General features: G+C 40.9%; 1 protein-coding gene across 1 annotated transcript in view; it reads right to left on the bottom strand.

Annotated features, from left to right (window-relative positions):
* KCNH5 (potassium voltage-gated channel subfamily H member 5) overlaps positions 1-20,296 on the bottom strand; it is a 140,051-nt gene that overhangs the window by 78,569 nt on the left and 41,186 nt on the right. Inside the window, exon 7 of the mRNA XM_005417944.2 lies at positions 13,964-14,393. Coding sequence (XP_005418001.2) covers positions 13,964-14,393 — 430 coding nt within the window. The remainder of the gene's footprint in view (positions 1-13,963; positions 14,394-20,296) is intronic.

Here is a 20,296-nt window from a genome sequence, read left to right as displayed (position 1 = left end):
TCTTATTATCATCCAGATGGAGCGTGGCTATTAGAGCACCACTAAAAACTCTAATGAACTGCAGTGTTGTAGATTACTAATTCTTCAGCAGCATGTTTGTGTATCAATAATAGACTGTAAAAACAACAACAACCTGACTAATTAGGCTGGATCAAATCTGCTCAGCTCGGCTTCCTGTCCCTCCTGTTCTGGGTGTCCGTGTGGGTGTTCAGTACTGCTGCAGCTTCCATTAAACTCCTTCTAAAGCCTCTAATCACCCATGGAATATTGCAACCATTTTGAAACATTTGTTTAAATGCTTATAAGAAGCATTTAAACAAGAGCACAACCATGTTTAAAGCATATGAATAATTTTCTTGCTATTTTGTCTGTAATGCAGGGGAGTTTAAATCTCAGCTGTTCCTAAGACAGGAAGAGGTGGGAGGGCCCCAACATTTATCATTAAATCCTCTGTTTAGCAAAGCACTCAGGATTTAATTCATTAATATTTTCTGCTATTCCTGGGCTTGTTTGGGTTTTTAACAGGGTAAACAGAAACTTGTTCTAAGCTTGTGCATTCATTTGCTTTGCTCCCTTAGCAGCTGGTGGAATATAAAAAAAAGAGCTGCAGTGCTGGGTCCCACTCAGAAGCTTGGGAAAAAATACTTTCTTCAAAAATATCCAAATCAGCCTGTGGGATCTACAAAGTAAAACTGTAACCCTGCTCCAACCCTGCTCATCAACACACACACAAATAAGGAGCATCTGTTGCAACCTCTGAAAAATATTAAGGAAGTTCAGCCAATGAAGATTTATTATTTTGACACAGACTAATGTTTCAGATAAATCTCTCCAATTCTGTCATTTTACATCCCATTTAACAGCCAGTGCCACCCCTTGACTTCCCAGAGGAGACAGAAAGTGCAAGATGTGATGGGGCTCAGCACAGCATCACTGCCATGGAATCACACACACCCAGCCTGGCTCCTCACTGGACAGGGCTCTGCTGAAATCACCTCATGCACGGGCCAGGGCAGGGCTGACCAACAACCTCCAAGGGCTGTGGCCCTGCCAGAGGCTTTGTAGGGATCTCACACACTTATCTTCCCCTTCTCTCCTCTTTCATTCATCTTCAGACAAGAAGATTTGATTACAAGATCCTTCTTGCATGACCAATCTTCACTCACACTTAATTATTTCAGACTCACAGCCATTAAATAGTTTCCTATTTTGGCACTGCTGCCAGCAGCTTTATTCTGAACTTCTTTCTTACATTATGGACTTGCCTTTTTTTTCCCCCCCTTTCAAGATTGTGTTTGATTAACTAGAAAGCTGCATTTCCGTTAGGTAAGGTGGATTATCAATTTCATCAGGAAATGCTTGCATTAATGAAGCTCAGTAGTAACCTTCTTTATGCCTCCATCTCCTATCCAAAAATAAGGGAGTGGAAGCAGGCACCAGATTTTGTGCTTTGAAATGTTCCTGGATGAGGAGGAAGGAGGAGGAAAATTAAGCTTTCACCATATACAGGAATGATGGTTTATTCCAATGTCTTTACCAATCCCATGTCATTCAAACATATCATGTAAAAAAAAAATAATTTCCATACATGGGACCTCATCGAAATGGATGCTGAGGTTTTTTACAACACACCTGCATGGATTTTAGGCTTGAGCCTAAAAGTGGGGCTTACCCCCCTAATTCCCTCCAGCCAATACTTGGAAGACTCACCAATAAACATGAAATGTCAGAAATGTTCCCTTCATCATGGTTTGTGGCCAGAGAACACATAAAGGTAAGTTCTCATTAAGCAACAATGAGGTCAGTGGGACTTAAAAACACACCATGAGTTTAAAGTTCCCAGTTCAGGAAGCACTGAAGGACTGGGTAAAATGAACTTAAAAAATAGACAGGAATTCATCACACCTCATTCTGCCCTCCTAGCCTTTAACTTAACATCCTTTGATCACATGTGAGGCAAGAGAGATGAGGCCTGAGGGATGCAGCACCCATTCACAGGGTGACAGTGTTTGCCTGGGTGACACTGATGCTGAGCTCAGGGTTCAACCTTGCCCATACAATGTCAGAATCACAATATTTCTGTAGCTGCCACCATTACTGTTGGAATGTAGAGGCAAAACCACAAATTTTGTAGGGCCATGGATACGACTGCTCCTCCCAGTGCTCCAAATACAGGAAAAATCAATTTAAGGGGATTTTACCTTAGAACTGACCATCTTCCACTGAGGAAGAACTGACACAATTCTCCCAACACGATGCCACAGGTACAGAGCTGGGCTTTTCCTTCAAAGGAATGCAGCCTCCACTCCATCTCCCATTGTCACATCACCATGCAGAAACCAGCAGCAGATATTTATAAACCCTTTTCCATCAGCTTCATCCTATTTCAATTCTGATTACACTTCACAATGGAGCTTTGAGATGTGTTTTAATTTTCATGAGACACTTTGGAAGAAATTAAATATTCTGCTCTATTAGAAAATCCTTCATGTTGTTATGCAACAAAAATGTAGACAAAGTAAGATAAAAGCTTACTAATCTTTCAACTTTTTAAAAATATCTTTTTCTATCTGTTGGTCTTCTTTTTACCTACTTGCTTAGTTTCCCCTGGAAAAAGAGAGAAATGGCTGAAAGTAAAAAAATTGCTCCCAAATTTCTCTTTTTATTTTCTCAGTCTCCAAGGAAAATTTTACTTCCATCCTTCTACTATACTTCCATCATGTTATACCAAAAGATGGAGCATTTAAAAAAGCAAACTTTACAGAAATAAAGACAAGGGGGGAAAAAGGGTGGGGGGAGAACAAAATGTCTTATATTATTTTTTTCTTTCTTTAGTGTAAATCTTTATTAATGAAAAAGTCATTATGAAAGCCCAGAGGCAAAAACTTTTAGCTCACAATTATATTTCAGTTATAAACATTTTTAAAACCAAAAGAAGTCAGAACTCCTGTACTGAAATTAATCACTAGATGTTTAGGGATGATCAACCACCTAGAGAAAGTGAGCTTTGCCAGCTTGGCCTTGCCGAGACATTGCTGAGACAAAACAAGGATTTGTAGCTGTGCCTCACTCTCCCTCCAGCATCAGAGATTTGTGGGCTTGGGAGGGACCTCAAGGGAGTGTAATCCCGAGGGAGGAGCAGGGATTACCTGTAGCAATGCTCACCAATGAACTGGAGCCTACCAAATCTGGTGCTGGCTCCGCCCATGATCTGCAAAGTTCTGACCAAGCTGTAAAATTTTTGGTGGACTAGTGTTGGAAATCCCTGTTTCCAACATCAGTCTTTCATTCACACCTAAGTGACCTGACTGCCCTCCAAGAAACACAAAAGATCAATATTTTTTTCCCTTTCAAGCACATTCTTTCCATGGTAGAAGTCAATCTTTGTGCTCCCCTGAAGCTTCCATCAGCTTAAGCCAAAATCAGTTCTTCCAACTGTTCCCTTGAGATCCTGCCTTGTAACACATTTTTATGATCTCCTCTCCCTCCAGCTGGTCTACAGCTTCCTTAAAGCGCTGTTTCCTTTCTAAAAAAGAAAGGAAAAAGGTGTCTACCCAGTCCTAGTCCCAGCAGAATAAATGCCTTTTCAGCTTGTTTGTAGCACTGCTCCTGATACTTTCCGGAGTGAAATTTACAGGTTTCACCCCACTGCTGTGTTGTTACATTCAGTCTGCAGTCACCTATTCCTTTTCTCTTCCAATATCCTCCAAAATCCTCTCCAGCCTCACAGCAGCAGACCCAGTCGTTCCATAGACCGTGCTAGACTGTGCTTGTCCGTTTGATTTGCCCTCTTTGCACGTGCTGCACTGAATTTCCCTCTCTTGACATTCACCTTGCTGATTTGGGGACGCCTTTCCAATTGATTGGGATGATTATGGATTCTGATGCTGTCATCTGAACTGCTTGCAACCCTTCCCAGAACTCTCCCAATGTGCTCTCTCTGTTCTGTCACTCATCTCTGCTAATGAAAGTGTTGAGCAGAATCACACACAGGTCAAAAATCTCACTGGCAATTCCCTCCAAGTTTGACAGCGAAGCCCTTGATTATATTTTGAGAGAGATTGTTCAATCAGTTATCACCAACTTTGTTATGACTATGTTGAGATCATCTTTCACACATTTGCTGTAAGGCCACTAAGTAAAAACTGTCAGAAAGACTTCTAAAAAGTTCAGATATATTGTATCTACTCAATTCCTTTTATTCTCTAGGCAGTTATCTTGTCAAAGAGAGAAATCAGATTAATTTGCCATGAACTCCTCTTGACAAATCCATGCTGGCTGCTGGCCAGTGGAAGAAAATTAGTCTTAATCATTCATGACCAAAATATTCCTACTGAAACACAACTGGATTTGACTCAGCACTTGCAGGGATGCACAGCAGGTACCCAGGGGAGAGATGCCAGTTTGGATGTTCTCCTGTCCTTCCTCCAAAATGGAAGGGAAAGGGGTAAAGTTCTTTAAGGAGGAACCCACAGTCATACTCCTACACAGAGTATGTCTATTTTTCCTGGTTCTACCAAAGTTCTTGCAGAAAAAGCCACAGGAAAGATGAACGGGGATGAGAGACACAGAGGCTGAGTCCTCAGTGCTCAGGATGTTCAAGAGGAATATGACATTGCACCAGTTCAGATCTACAGAAAGGAAGCAACTAGAAACCAAGAACTGGTATCTGTCATCTTTCATCCAATTACCTGATATCCCCCAGTACCACAGGCAGTACTGTGATAATGAAACCTCCCAGAGACTGGGGATTTTTGTATATTTTACAAAAACAACACAAAAGCCCCAGCTCTGTCAGCGTCTCTGGATATGTGACAATGTCACACAGTTTTTCAGTTCTGAAAGTCAGCCTAATAAAATTTAAACATGGAAATCTCTTGCTGGACATGAAAAATGGTATTTTAAGGTCTGATTCAGTGGTATGATTCAAATTTTCTGCAACAGGACACTTGTTAAAACTTGTCTCCTTGATGAACTGCCCATCCTAACTTCCACTCCAGGTGGTAAAACACAGCAGTTATCTGCAAGCAAAACTGGGCCAATATTAATGAGATTTAAGAGAAAATACCTGTTTTTCCACTGAAAGCAGGGCCCAGTGAGGAGCATATCTCCATTGATGTCAGGCAGGACTTACCTGTTCACTGGCCTGACTTACTTGGGTAACTCTCCCTTTTAAATGCCAAACACACAGAGGTATTATCTCCTGGGTACACAAATTAACCAAGGATCTCTGCAGACACAGACTCAGATCACTCACTTGGCTCTCTGAAACTTCCGAACAGGCAAACACAAAGGGGCTCCCGAGCCCCTTCCATCCAAGCAGTGTGACACCCTGGGGGTTATCTTTTATCTCAGATTTGTTTATCCCTCTAGCACAATATGCTATAAAACTGAGCAGTGTTGTGTTCTTAGCCAGTCAGATATATTTGCTGATCTAGCTGGGCTAATTAAAACTTTCTGTTTCCTGGGAGATACAGTTGTTTTGAGTAATCCAGGAGTACTTGATAATCCCTCTGGGACCATCTCAGGTGATTGCTTGCACTCTGTGTTTGAGCATAAAGATTCATTTTCAACATTTACGTATCATTTACTCAATAACAATTTTCAGTTGTTTTAAATTATATAGCTCAGTAGCATGAAATAACATTTCCTTCTTCATTGTTACCTCTCCCACTCACTGTCCTATCTCTCTTGATACCATAATTTCCTTTAAACACATCAAGCCAATGACAATAAAAGTAAACCTTATATAAACACATGCTAGCTATAACCTTGACAAAAAAAAAATCCCATAAAGCTTCCCAAGGAGGCTGTTTTACAGTTTTAAAGCTCTTTCTATAAAGACACATGTTTTTGCTATAAACTAGAACCTGAATATCTAAAAATCTCCTGCTCTGACAGAATTACAGCAAAACAAAGCACATATGGCCCCAATCTGGTGGATACAACCAGGTGCTGGAGCATGTCCTGAGAGGGGAAACAGAGTTGGGGAAGGGTCTGGAGCGCAAATCTGATGAGGAGCAGCTGAGGGAGCTGGGGGTGTTTAGCCTGGAGAAAAGAGAGATGGGAGGGATCTCATTGCTCTCTACAACTCCCTGAAAGGAGGGTGTAGCCAGAGGGTGGTGGCATCTTCTCCCAGGTAGCAAGTGACAGGACAAGAGGAAACAGCCTCAAGTTGCACCAGGGGAGGTTTAGATTGGATATTAGGAACAGTTTCTTCATAGAAAGGGTGTCAAGCACCAGAACAGGCTGCCCAGGGCAGTGGTAAAGTCACGATCCCTAGAGATATTTAAAAGACATATAGATATGTACTTGAGGACATGGTTTAGTGGTGGGCTTGGCAGCTTACCCCACAGTAATGGTTTGGCTCAATGACATTACAACTCTTTTCCAACTTAAATGATGATTTTACAATCTCACTCTTACACTCAAGTTCCATTAAAAAGTGGATGATGCTACATCTTTTACTCCCCAAGAGTAATTTGATTTTTTTACTGTAGGCTATTGAGATGTGATTATACTCTTAAGGCTTTTCTGTGCAGCTGCTCAGAGAATATTCAAGCCAAGAATATTGGCTTGAGATTGCCAAGTTCAACTGCTGCACTGACACCAATAACCTGGCTCAAAATACTTCATCTGCCCCAGCTGTGAGACATAAGTAAGATTGGTAACAGCTAAAAGATATCAAAGAAAGACCCTGATATCCTTTCTTTGTAGAGCTAATAGCACTTGGGCTATGGCTCAGCAAGCTAAAAGTGTCAAAATGCTTTTTCAATAGCACTCAAGAGGGGAAATTTTCCCTTGCAAGGCAACTTCTTGTAACTTTCTGTGCCACTTTCTTCTTTTTGCACTAATGGGTAAATGTGAATGTACAGTTTTACTCTCTCCTGATTTGGATGTTGAAGAACTTAGCACCTTTCTCATTGCTTGAGGATTACATCTGTTTGTAGCAGAACAGTTTGCACAGTGAAATTGAGGATGTGCCACTCCTGGAAGTGTCCAAGGCCAGGGATGGGACCCTGAGCAACCTGGTAGAAAGTGTCCCTGCCCATGCCAGGAGTTTGCACCCAGATGATCTTTAAGGTGCCTTTCAGCCCAAATAATTTTATCATTTTGTGATTCTAATAAACAATTAAGAGCTTGCTAGCAGGGCCATGTTGTTGGAAGAGACATCCCCTCACTGGCCCCCATTTTAAGAAACTTTAAGAGCAGCACAAAACTGGCACGAGTCCTCTACTGCTGAAGAGGTCAAACAAATCCTTCTGCTGCTCCTTGATACAGAGCCACCTCTCTCCCACATCCCAGACCTCTGGAAAAGGAAGGAAAAGAAGGAAAGAAAGGAAAAGAAACCGCCCTTCCACAGAACTGACTCTTGTAGGACACCCTTAGGGTCAGACCTGGATTTCAACCACAGCTAAACACTCCAGCCTATGAATTTCTACAGGTGTAAAACCTTCTCATATTAGTATCTGTTGCTAGGAAAAATACAATTCAATCGACGTTGCTGGCAGTGATTTTTGCTGGAAGGTGCTATCTTACACACTTTCCTCAGGATCAAAAATTAAATCCTATGGGCTCTTGGGATTGCTTGTCTGGGAGGCTGCCAGACAAGCGCTTCCCTACAATGATACACTGTTGTGGCAGCGCGTGGGCTCAGCCACTGCTGAAAAAATTTGCTGGATAAACTTCCATGATTCATCCAAACAGCATTCAAGTGGCTAACTACCAAATATTGGCAGGGAGCTGCTGAACGCTGCTGGAACGATGAGAGAAGCCACTCAAATCATGAATTTGGTTTGACAGATCAATGGAGGCTTGACTGACAGCCCCTGGCACCCCCCGTCACAGCTCTGAACGAGCTGAGCAGCAGCAAGGGAGGTGCCACGAGCAGTCCGCAGCCTCTCAGTGCTGTTTGCCAAACACAGGAGAGTTTAGGCCCAGAGGTGGCTCAGATCAGAGCATCTGACCGGTTTTAAAAAGGAAAGAGCAAGTCACAGAATCACAGAATAATGAGGTTGGAAGAGCCCTCTAAGATCATTGAGTCCAACCTATGCCCTAACACCTCAACCAGACTCTAGCACCAAGTGCCATGTCCAGTCTTTTTTTAAACACATCCAGAGATGGTGATTCTACCACCTCCCTGGGAAGAGCATTCCAGTACTTTATAATTCTTTTGGTGCAAAATTTTTTTCCTAATGTCCAACCTATACCTTCCCTGACGTAGCTTGAGACTGTGTCCTCTCTTCTCTCTGTTTAATAAAATTAGAAGGAGGGCAGGACATCTATGTGTTTAATAGAGATAACTGAGATATCAATGATATCTATATTTATGTGTCTAGCAGACACCCTCGGGTGAAACATGTCCCAACCCATGGCAGGGAGGCTGGTACTGGATGATCTTTAAGGTCCCTTCCAACCCAAAGCATTCTGTGATTCTGGGATATCAAGAGGAACCCACCCACACTCTCCTTCATCATCTCTCCCATGAGCAATAATAACTTGGGGTCCAAGTGACAGCTTGACAATTACTTCTGTCTCCTTCTCAAAGCTGAAAATCATGAACCTGGGTATTTTAAGAGGAAAACAAGAAGTTAGCATTTTGAGCCATTAAACTAGAGACTCCTGGAAAGAGGAATCTAAAAATTACTCCCACTTTCCAGAGGAGGTTTCCTATATAATCACTACAACAAATTCTTCTGCTCATATGCAAAACCAATGTGAATAACCAGGCCTGTTTTCACCATAATTTAAAACCAGTCACTGAAAAATATCATCTGTCCCACAACATCTCCCCATAAAACTGGAGTAAATAGCAGCCAAAGTAATTATGTATATAGATAAAAGTATTTCCCTAAGGAAGAACAACAAAGCACCCTTTGCTCAGCAATTCTGGCGACCAATGGGTAACTAAGAGATTCTTCTGAGCTTTTCAGAGCCTGAGAAACAGAGAATTATTCAATGTTCACTGACACTCCTGCCTTCAGTATCTCGTTCTGCCCTTCCCTTGCTGCACAGATCATTGGAGCATTTCAGTGACCAGTGGAATATACTGGATTTCTCCAACTGTCAGGATGTACATGCCAGCTCCACTCAGCTGGACAAATAAACTCCTGTAATTGCTGTATTTATGGGGCCAGACTGATGCTGCAATCTGCTCTGTGCCACACAGAGCCATTTCACTGGCACACATGGACAGGGCCAAACCCATTACCCCAGATTACAGCAGCAGCATGAAATGTGTCAGAGACCCTCTGAGCCCCAGGCTGGGTGCTGAGCTTCAACCTAGCAGGCAGCTAAAACTCCCCCAGCCACCTGCTCACTCCCTCTCTCCCACTGGAATAGGGGAAAGAATCAGAAAAAAGGCAAAACTCAAGGGTTGAGATGAGCACAGCTTCACCGGACAGAAAAGGAAGTGGGAGAAAAATAATAATAATGATAAAAGAATAGAAAAAACAAGTGATGCACAATGCTATTGCTCACTGCCTGCTGATCAGTCACCCTCCAGCTCCCCCAGTTTCATGGTTTAACATGATGCCATATGGTGTGCAATGTCCCTTTGGCCAGTTTGGGTCACTGTCCCAGCTGTGTCCCCTGATGGCTCCCTGTGCCCCCCAGCCTCCTCTCTGGCAGGGAATGAGGAGCTGAAAAGTCCTTCACTTCCTGAAAGCACTGCCCAGCTGAAACCTCAGCGTTCTATCAACATCATTCTCATTCTAAATCCAACACACAGCACTGTACCAGCTACTGGGAAAAAAATTAACTCTATCCCTGCCTAAACAAGGACTTTGGGAAGCTGCCTGCTGTTCTAACAGTGAAAGTACAGGAAGGAAGAAAGCATATGACTGTACTCTTGTTTAAACAATCACACTTGTTCCTTCAAAAAACGCCATCTCTCCTGAACTTTTCCAGCTATTTCACCCAACCACACTGCCACCTTCCCCAAAATGCTTTCTCCCTTTTATTTTCTGCTTGCTAAAGGCCTGGCTGGGCTGAGTTGCAAGATAGGGATAGCGGTGTATGCACCAAAAGTTTCTTTCTGTTCTCTTTCTTTATATGATTTGGAGTTTTTTTGGTACTTGGTGGGTTTTTTTTTATTTTTTGTTGGGTTTGTTGTTGTTGTTGTTGTTTGGGGTTTCTTTTTGTGAAAGACACAAACCCAGTCAGTTTTACCTCTGCATCTATGGCTGTGCTGCAGAAGCTTTAGCGCTGCTTGTGGACAGAAGTAGAGCAACACACAGCAGCACAGGCTGAGATTTTGTTTGGAGGCTCTGAGCTGACAGAAGATAATGGGGGGTTTACAACAAAGGTCCTTCCTGAATGATAAATGATTCCTGGTGCATTCGAAGGATCTGACAGACCTACCTGCTCTGCACAGAGAGGGGATGAAATGACCTAGATCAACACAAAAGGCGCTACAAAAATCAGATTTTCAATGCATATTCAGCAACTCCAGGCAGCAAACGCACAATAGGTATTTAAACAACAACCCTTGTAAAAACCTTGCTCTCTTGTCATAGGATGCTTTGTTGGTTATTTTTAGCTTTTCAAGTGTCAAGAAGCAATGGAAAAAAAAATACTGCTGAACAGCACTGGACACCAAGATAAAACAAGTGAGGCAAAAAGAAATCTGAAGCAAGCTGCACAAGATGAGGTTAAGTTATTCAAAGCTCTCTTTCCTGCAAGACAGGTGATGTATTTCAGCTTAAATATCCCACTCGATCTGTACTCAGTGAACAAGCAGGTGACAAGCTGCCAATCCAGCTGAAAAGCTCCCCATCCATCAGGGCTTCCCCCGCCCCTGCCCCGCACCAAGCAGTGCTTCATCAGCACCTACAGATTCTGAATCTGCCTATTTTTAACAAGAACACCATCCTGCAGTCCTGCCCACCCAGAAGGATTTTGCAAATCTCTCCAAATACTCCTCCCAGGTCCTGATAACTTTGCCAGCATGAATAGGAAACTTGGGGCTTTCAGAACAAGCTGCAGCTCGCTGACAAGGCTGGCAAGATTTCCTTTCCTATCTGCAGTTTGCATGAGTAGGCAGCTGGGTTGTGATGAATTACTATCTCTGATTCCAGGGCTAAGTTTAAAACATTTATTTGGCATAGTCTGTTAGAAAAAAACCCACTGCCAATATCAGCTATTGGTATTAGCAAACTTCTTCAGGAGAACTACCAAAGGTATTTCACTGCCACTCTCTGCTCATAACAGGAGCGTGTTTGTGGACCAGACATATTTATTGACTGAACTGTAATTGAATTTTACTGAATGTTTATCTCAAAACACTGTTTCAAAAGAGAAACTAAATCATCTTGGTTTGAAAATAACTCAGTTCTTAGTTACACCTTTTCATGAGGCCAAATCCTTCTCCTGAGCTCAGTGGACACTCTGAATGCCTGGGAAATTGCATTTTCCCTCAACTATTTGTTGTGCCTCCCTGTTTCATTTTGGAGTTCAGAGTGCCAGGCTTTCAGCAGCTGGCTCTGAAAAGCATGTCTATACAATCCTGCAGGTCTAATCTATCTGCACAAATATTGCAAATATTAAGCTCATGACCAGAGCCTGTTCCAAAGCTGGTTTATTTTCTAACCAGTGGAAGAAGATCAATCAAGGTTTGGATTTCAGTCAGGAGCACTCATTACACTGATGTGCATGGATTAGGAATCTTCAAATCTGCACTGATTTTGTTGCAGAAGATTCACCATTTGATGATAATTGAGCACTTTTACTTGTAAATTTTACTTGTAAATAAACCAAAAAGGTTTCTCCTGTCTGTAGCCTTCCTGCCTGCCACAGTGCTTTTCATCCCACAAGAGAAGGCACATTTATTTTGGTGTTATTATTTTGATGCAATAAGCAATTCAGTAGTCCTTTTGCCACACTTCTTAAATTTTAGATTCTACTTTTGACTTTGTCTAAAAGCCTATAATCCTACACACACTTTCCCAATTGCTAAATTCACAGCTGCCACTTATAAATTTGATGTGAACATTTAGTAATTTTGTAGGTAACACTTATGGAAATTATTAGCCAGTGCCACCATACACAGGCTGTTGTCAGTGTCAACTTTGATACTGCTACTTTGTATTCCCCATTTTAATATGAGTTTCAGAGATGAAAAAAAGGAAGCAACCCACCTAGAACACACACAAAGCAGGTTACAGTCTCTCCTTCCTTTTTACCTGCTGAGGCCATGCATGTATTTTGTTGTTGTTGTTATCATCATAAATAGTAGTAGTGGCATTCATCATGTTTTTATTGCTCTCATCACACCCTAAGTCATTTACCACTTAGCTTTTCCTGTCAAACCCCCCTCAAAAGGACAAAAGTCCCCACGAAAAAAAAAAAAAACAAAACAAAAAAACACACTGAAACAAACAAACAAACCAAATAAACCACACACACACAAAAAAAACCCAAACCCAAAACAAAACAAGGGAAGCAAGTATTACAATGTATAAAAATGTTCTATATCCACTTTATTCTCCAAGTCCCCAGGTTCTGTAAATATCACAAATCAGTGTCAACAAACAGCACATCAGCTCCTATGGGCTTTTGATGACCTATCTGCAATAGCTCACTAGTGCTCTGGCTTGGGGATTTGTTTTTTATGGACTTGGAAATGTTTTGCAACACATCAACCCATCATGCAGAAATTTCATTGCACCACACTGCAAGGGTCCTAAAATTGCAACCTCTCTTTTTAAAAAGCATTTTAAAATCTCCAAACAAATGTCTTTAATCTTTTAAAGATCTAGAAAGACTGTGGCAAGAAAACTTCCTTTTTATAGTTCAGTATTTCTCAGTGATGGGCTCTAAGTGTTAGCTGAGATAATTATCAGAGAGATTATGCAGATCTTATTATCAAAAGGTTTTGTTTGCTCTCTTGTTGCATAATTGCTTAGTGTTTGCATGGTGCTCAGGAAATAGAAAGCACCAGAGAAATACCACAAGTTATTGATTTAACAGAAAAATAATTCTCCAAGTAGTATTAACATTTTAAGTTGTCTCTACTATATTTTGAAGATTTCTGGTTATCTGTAGAGCCCCTCAATGATGTAACCTTGGCAGCACATGAAATGAGAGTTGTGCCTTACCACTCATGATTTTGGGCTATTTCAGCAGAGCTGTGAAACAGCAGGAAGCATAAAAAAAGGTGCAATACATTGTCTCATCATTTCCTTCACTTCCAGCTTTGCTGGTGACAAAGGCCACCACATACAGAAGATAAAATCAGGATTTACATCTCAAAGAAGTGCCATAAAGTAAACAATCAATTTATGGAATGACTAAATGTTTCAAGAATTGGATAAAACCACATCAAACAATTCCAGGCTTGTGTAAGTTTATAAGCAAAACTCAAGACTACCTAAATTCAAATACACTTTGTAACTTTTAACCAAATTCTAGCAAAGACCTTACAAACATAATAAAAGCCATCTTTAAAGAGCAAAGATAAGGCTCCAAGTATAAACTTGCCATTGGCCCACTTATGTACCCAGACCACTTAGCCTTGCTAGCAATTTAAAAGGTACAGCAACTACATAATTTCAATACCTGTTTTCAAGAATTCCAAGTTCATTTCATGATTATTCATAGGTAACACAGGTTTTTTTAGGATGTCAAGAAAGCCTAAAGCAAGTGCACTATACAAGAATCACACAGAATCACACACAGAATAATGAGGTTGGAAGAGACCTCTAATATCATCAAGTCCAAACTATGCCCTAATACCTCAACCAGACTATAGCACCAAGTGCCATGTCCAGTCTTTTTTTAAACACATCCAGAGATGGTGACTCTACCACCTCCCTGAGAAGAGCATTCCAGTACTTTATAATTCTTTTGGTGAAAATTTTTTTTCCTAATATCCAACCTATACCTTCCCTGATGTAGCTTGAGACTGTGTCCTCTACAAGCATGGTACCAGCCACAGAACACAAGAAAATCAGATTTCACTTACAGCCAACCATCATCATGGCCACCGAAAAAATCTTCTCCCCATCAGTGGTGGGTGCAATGTTCCCAAATCCTATGGTTGTAAGGCTTGTCATGGTAAAGTAGAGGGAGGATATGTACAAGGAGTCTTTGCTGGGCCCTCCTTCCCACTGGCCCGAGCCCGTGGTGTTGTAGCGATATGGGGTCCCGATGCTCAGGGCCAGCTGGTAGAGCCAGCTGTCTGTTTTGATGGTGTTGGTCAGTTCATCGATCACTTCGTAGTCCCCAATGCTGTACCAGATGCAGGCCAGCCAGTGGGCCACCAGCCCAAAGACACACACCAAGAGCACCAGCACAGCAGCACCATATTCCAGGTAATGGTCCAGCTTCCTGGCCACCCGGCCCAGCCGCAGAAGGCGCACCACTTTTAAGGAGCTGAAGAGGCTACTGATTCCCTGGAAAGGAATAAAAAGCATTATTTGATCTGAAATATCGTGCTGGGTTAGCACAGAAGGCTATACAGCAATTCCTGCATCTGCTTAAAATCTTTCTATGTAATTTTTCAGGCCTCAGATAACAGAATACGAGATCAAACCCTCCTGTCCCTCCAGTGCTTTTGTCCTCGTCAGGCTAAATTGAGTTTGGCACTCACTAGGTGGATAAATTACTTTGTTCACACTCGGTCTTTCAAAGCAACAGAAGGGTTCTGTAGAATCCAAAGTGGAAACAGCAAGTTTATCAGAGAACAATCTTCTATTAAACCCAAGCAGAGGATTGTTATTCTGGCCAAAATGAGGGCACACCTACCTTAAGAACCCTCAACATTAAGAGATGCTCAAGAGAAACATCAGAATGTAATCGCAGTGGGAAACTCAGAGAAATCTTCCTATTGCTACTCTCATCCACCAAACAGGAGCTGAGTAACTTCGTCCAGCACAAGATTCTCCACCTCTTACTGTCCTTCAAACATAACTCTGGATATTTTTTTATTTACAAGAAGCCTCACTGACTGATCATGGAATTAAACAACTGTGGGCACATCACCTTCCTGAGCAAGGGAAATATGAACCACAAGGCACATGTCTTTGCATACAGGGTTAATTTCCTTTCCAATCAACAGATATTTCCCTAACACAAGTGTTGGTGCAGTGTTGTTGTTTTTTCCTGTCATGCAAGATAGATGATATACAAATAAATGGAAATACAAATATTTAGGGAATAAGAGCACAAGGACCATCAGAAAGTTCATAGAAACATCTGAGAAGGGATGAGAAATGTGTATGTCCTTCTCAATGCACAAATGGCTTGGGAGTTTAGAGATGCAGAAAGAGAACAAAAATATGCTCTTGATCTACTGCAATCCCATGATATAACTAACTTGTGCATTAAATTAACTAGTGGCTCAAAATAGAAGGTTTGTAAAGGAAGGTTTCTAATATAAAACATTCAGAAGCTGAAGACATTTAATTTAAAGTAGAAATTAAGACATAGAAAGCAATGAGGCAAACATTCCTCGTTACTGTGCCAAGATTAAATTGCCCTTTTCTATGCATCATTATCAAATCAGTCTAGTCAAAACACTGGCTAATTATATTATCAAACAGTAAAAGACTGGAGTTTCTGGAGTTTTCCATACCAGAAAAACATTTGTCTCTTTTGCACCTCTGTTTCTCCTTCTTTTGCACCTTCCCTCCCCTTTTCCCAGCATTTGAAGGGTAACATACATCTGATATTTCTAGATGTAATCTGTTTGGCACAGTTCTTGTATGCTTTTCAAATCCTGTTGGAATGTGTTTCAGATCCCCAAATCCTTAATAAATTGAAGCTCTATATTTGCATTCAAGCTCTCATGATGACTAATACCACAGAGAGAAGTGGAATTTTCCCGTTTTGATTTCTGCATTTTGCATTTACACAAGACAGAGATCAGAGTATCATCCTTATTTCCATCTAAATGTATATCTACTTATTTGCTTTAGGATTTATGACTGGGAGACACTCTGAGCAACCAACTTTTCCAATAAACTGGGAAGTTCCTTCCAATATTTCTGACACAATGGACTGTGGCCAATGGACTACTGAACAAGGGTCCAACACCCCAGTACAATATGTACATTAAAAAAAAATAAAGAGAGAACTTCAGACTAGTTTAATAGTTATTCTGAAAATATTCAGTATATTTTACTGAGTTAACCTTGACTTTGAAAGCTTACAACTTACAAAAAAGGGAGAATACAGCACGGTGTTTTCCTCATAGGACCAAATCCTGTTGCATTGGTCAAACAGAGATGCATTAATCCTGTTTTTTATTAAATTGTCACCGTTCATTTCCACGGTTAAGGCTAGGGAAGGAGTTAAAAACCTGAAATTCAAACTTGGGGGGGCCCTTTTTTACACCCAGTAGTTTAAGTTTGTCCCAGTGGCACAGCTTACACTGCACTTTTTACTGTCCAACCAACCCTTCTACAGAGTGACCTCACCTCCATCCCCCACCCACACTTCATCTTCTCTAAGTTACATGGACAATTTAGCAGTTATACAAATAATACAAAAATACAGCATTTATTTCAAAGTCTGGGAGAAAGTGTGTGCTGTCTTTTTTTTTTCCCTAAGCACAGGTAACAATCACATTTCTTGTGTATAAAACAAAGAGAAATACTTCATTTTAGCTGACATTGAAATGTTATTATTTCCAAATAGCAATTCATTTAATCGTTAAATTAAATGAATTTAATTGTTAAAAGTTTCACTGTAAATCTTAAAGCCTGTTTAGTTTGACCCCTTTCTTAAGGCCAAAAAAACAAGAGATATATTGAACATTCATATTTCATGCCTAATCTTCCAAAATAGAAAGACAATATTGGAAGCTTCAAAAGCCTCTTCCATAAAGCACTTTGTAGGAAACAGCAAGTAAACAAATGCTAAATGAATATGTGATATATCACGTATGGAGTATATATGTGTATATATATATATATATATATATCACATCACATATGCACTAACTACTGTATAAAATTACCAACAATTAATGCACAATTGTTAATATGCAAAGCTCTGCCTCAGATTCAGCAACATCTTTAACAGAAGTTATGTGAAAGACTTAACTGCCTTGAATTATATTTGAGCAATTAAGAAATTCAGTTTTCTAAACTCGATTGCAGGCTGCCTTTAATTTCATTTTTCTTTTAACTGTATTTATGCTCCATAATGAATACTTTGGAAACCCTCCTACTCCAGAATGAGCATCTGCTCTAACAGAAGTAACTTCAGCACTCAAGGAACAGAGAGGTGATTAGAAATTGTGAATGGGCCATGTAATCCAGTTTAGATTTATTTATCGTGTGAATAAAGCACATGTTGGTTACTGGAGATCCAACCTTCTGGGAGGAGCATTTGTGACTCCATTGCCATTTCAACTGGGCCAACTGTCTGTAACAGCTGCTGGGCTGTGTTCTCTAACTGAGAATATCTCCTTATGTTATCAACCATCCAATCCAGCCCCTTGGGGTTTTGGCTAATGTATTTTATCACATCCTAATCAGATGAGGACACAGCTTGCTCATCATCAATCTTCTCAGTTGCAGAAATCTTTCCACTGAAAAACCACCTACTCCAAAACTGCATTTTGGGTGTCAAGTTTGGAACCAAATTCCCATCTGATACACATCATCCATTTAACTATTCCCAATGTGAGTCACAGGAGTCCTTCCCAGGGACTTCTAAGGCCACTGGATCAGGAGAGGACAAGAGCAGTGGCTCTGAACCAGCCATTTTTGTACCACCACTTCAATTTAGGAAACAGATGAAGCTCTACAAAAGATGTAGACTCTGTCAAATTTATCCAGAAAGATATTTTTGAGGGATGGATGTTTAACTTTGGAATTAATTCAGACATTCATGATTAAACAAAGCCCAGGTTGCTTGATACAAGCACCTTGCAAAGTCTGTGTTCTTAAATCCCTTTGATACACTAAGAAGGGAAATTAAATTTGATAGTGGAGTCACAACTGATAACAGCACTCAGTCTGACACGCAGAGGGACCAATCCTTCCTTTTAAACTACTTGACTCTTGCCATTTCAGACCCTAGATGTTACCACACTGTCAGACTGCTCTCTTCCAGAATGAAAGTGTCTAAGCCGTGTGTCTGCATCCAGCTGAACTTTTCCAGCCACAGCACTGAGACAGATGTTTCCCAAAATTGCCATGCACGGCGTGGGAACAGATCTCTGCACCTCCAGCAAGAACAGGGAGCAAAGTTCTCTTGCACTTAATGAATTCCTGATAAGCCAGGCAGCAGGAAGGATGAAGCTGATAAAAGTTGTGTTATACAGGGGTCAAGAGCCAAACATGCAAGAGGATGAAGGGAACACTGTCACCCAAGGAAAAGGAAGGTTAACAGGGGCAGGAAATCATCTGAATCCACAATGACACTACCTAAAACCCCCTAAACCAGGGAAAAGAGAGTGGAGTCTGTTCTACACTGAAGCAGCAGCAGAGTAGCAGAGCTGCATGTTTATAAAATCTGAAAAAGAATAGCTGGTTACTTGCTAATCTAATTAATCTTTTCTGAAGTTGGAAATTATTGCATAAATTATTTTTTTAAGTAAAATAAAAAACAAAACCAGCCATTAGTTCCCACCATCTAAATATACAAAATTCTGCTTAAACCTCAAAATTAAATCCCAGCACACTGGAACGGTAAATCATGCATATCTTTTTCTTTCTACTAGGGAACAATGTGTTTTTAACTCTAGGCACTTTTTCAATTAGATTTCACTCCATGATTATTTATTTATTTGTTGTTAGTTGTGGGTACACACGCAATGACAACAACAAAAAGAAACGAAATACGCATTTTAAATGTGTTCTAAAACTGAAACACTCTGAGCTTTGAAAATGGGGATCAGTACTGCATCATTTAATGGAAAACACTGTCTCAGAAAAGGTCAGAGAAAAAAAGAACAACTTTTCACTCAATTTTAATGTTCAGCACACTGTGGTTTTGAAGAATTTATGGGTGGCCAAGAACCAGAGCTATGAAATGTTGGTAGGATGTGTTACAAATGCAGTGAAAGAGTGATTGCACCATAAACAAATGTTAAACTAAATTTAAGCTAGTATCTTTTTGCTGGACACAAGCAAATACAGCAAAACTTCCATCAAAGTGATCAAATCCTCAGTGGATTTTGCAGCCAGGGCTCACCTGTGTGCAAGGGCAAAATGGTTTTGTGTGGCCACAGCATGGACTGAGCTCCAAGCACCCTTGGATCCCACAGAATGCTGCAAGCTGAGGGCCAACCACCCTGTCCCTGTGAGCAGCCCATCCTTCCTCCCTGGAGAGGAGGAGTGGGGCATGTCAGGGGAGTGATTCACCCCATCCACCTCTGCCAGATGGGGAGGGGATGAATCACCTCCCTCCCCTGCCACTGAGCACACAGGAGCTGAGGGCTATTGCTGGCACAGCTGCTGTGAGGAGAAATCAAACCCACCCCCAGAAACCCAGAGAGCTGGATCTGCACGCAACCCAATGTGTACTGTGCACCAGAGAAACAGAAAATACAGAGCACTGCCTCCCAAGGTGAGACTGATCCTGCTCCAGAGGAGCTTGGGGAATAAATGCTATTAATAACAGGAGGCTGAGAGGCTCTGCAGATGCAGCAGCATGCTCATTTCTTCATTTAACAGCCAATTACTCCACATAATGTGATGTTACACTACCTTCGGTTCTGGCAGGGCTTTGCACAAGTCCCCATTGGCTTGAGGAAGGAATTGAATCAGTTCATAAAAAAGTGAACAATCACAAAGTAAAATGGACTGGGGTTCTTGCTCTCAAAAGGGCAAGAGCTGGTAAATCACAAATATTGAACTAGAGATAGGAATAAGTGAAGGCAGCTGGACTATGAGAGGTAGAAGAGTCAGACACCTGGAATGTCCTTACATCAAAAGGTACAAAAGGTTGTAACTCAAAAAGGGTAAAAACTTGTAAAGCTGAGCATCAGTTATAAATGAGTAAATAATCACCCAGAGGAAGAAAACAAACAGAGAACTGACAATACATAAGAAACAAAAAATTGATCAACAGAAAACTACACCTTAGAGAGGAAGTGGAGATAAAGTAAGAATTGCCAAATGCCAGGTTGAACTTTTCCTTCCAAAGAATACTAAAACAAATACCCAAAGATCCTTCAAATTCAAAACTGAAAAAAAAAAAAAAGAACAACTAAAGTGATCAAGCTGCAATGAATAAAAATAACCCAGGCTTGGGCTAAAAATTAAATGAATCCTGAGCATTAGTTTCCAAAAATGATGTTGCTATTTCCCAGGAAATCTAATGCATCCAGAAGGAAATAAAC

This window comes from Geospiza fortis, unplaced genomic scaffold (genome assembly GCF_000277835.1).
Source record: "Geospiza fortis unplaced genomic scaffold, GeoFor_1.0 scaffold23, whole genome shotgun sequence".
In the NCBI taxonomy this organism is placed as follows: Eukaryota; Metazoa; Chordata; class Aves; order Passeriformes; family Thraupidae; genus Geospiza; species Geospiza fortis.
Note: the sequence above shows the minus strand (reverse complement) of the source record. Positions and strands in the feature narration are given on the sequence as shown.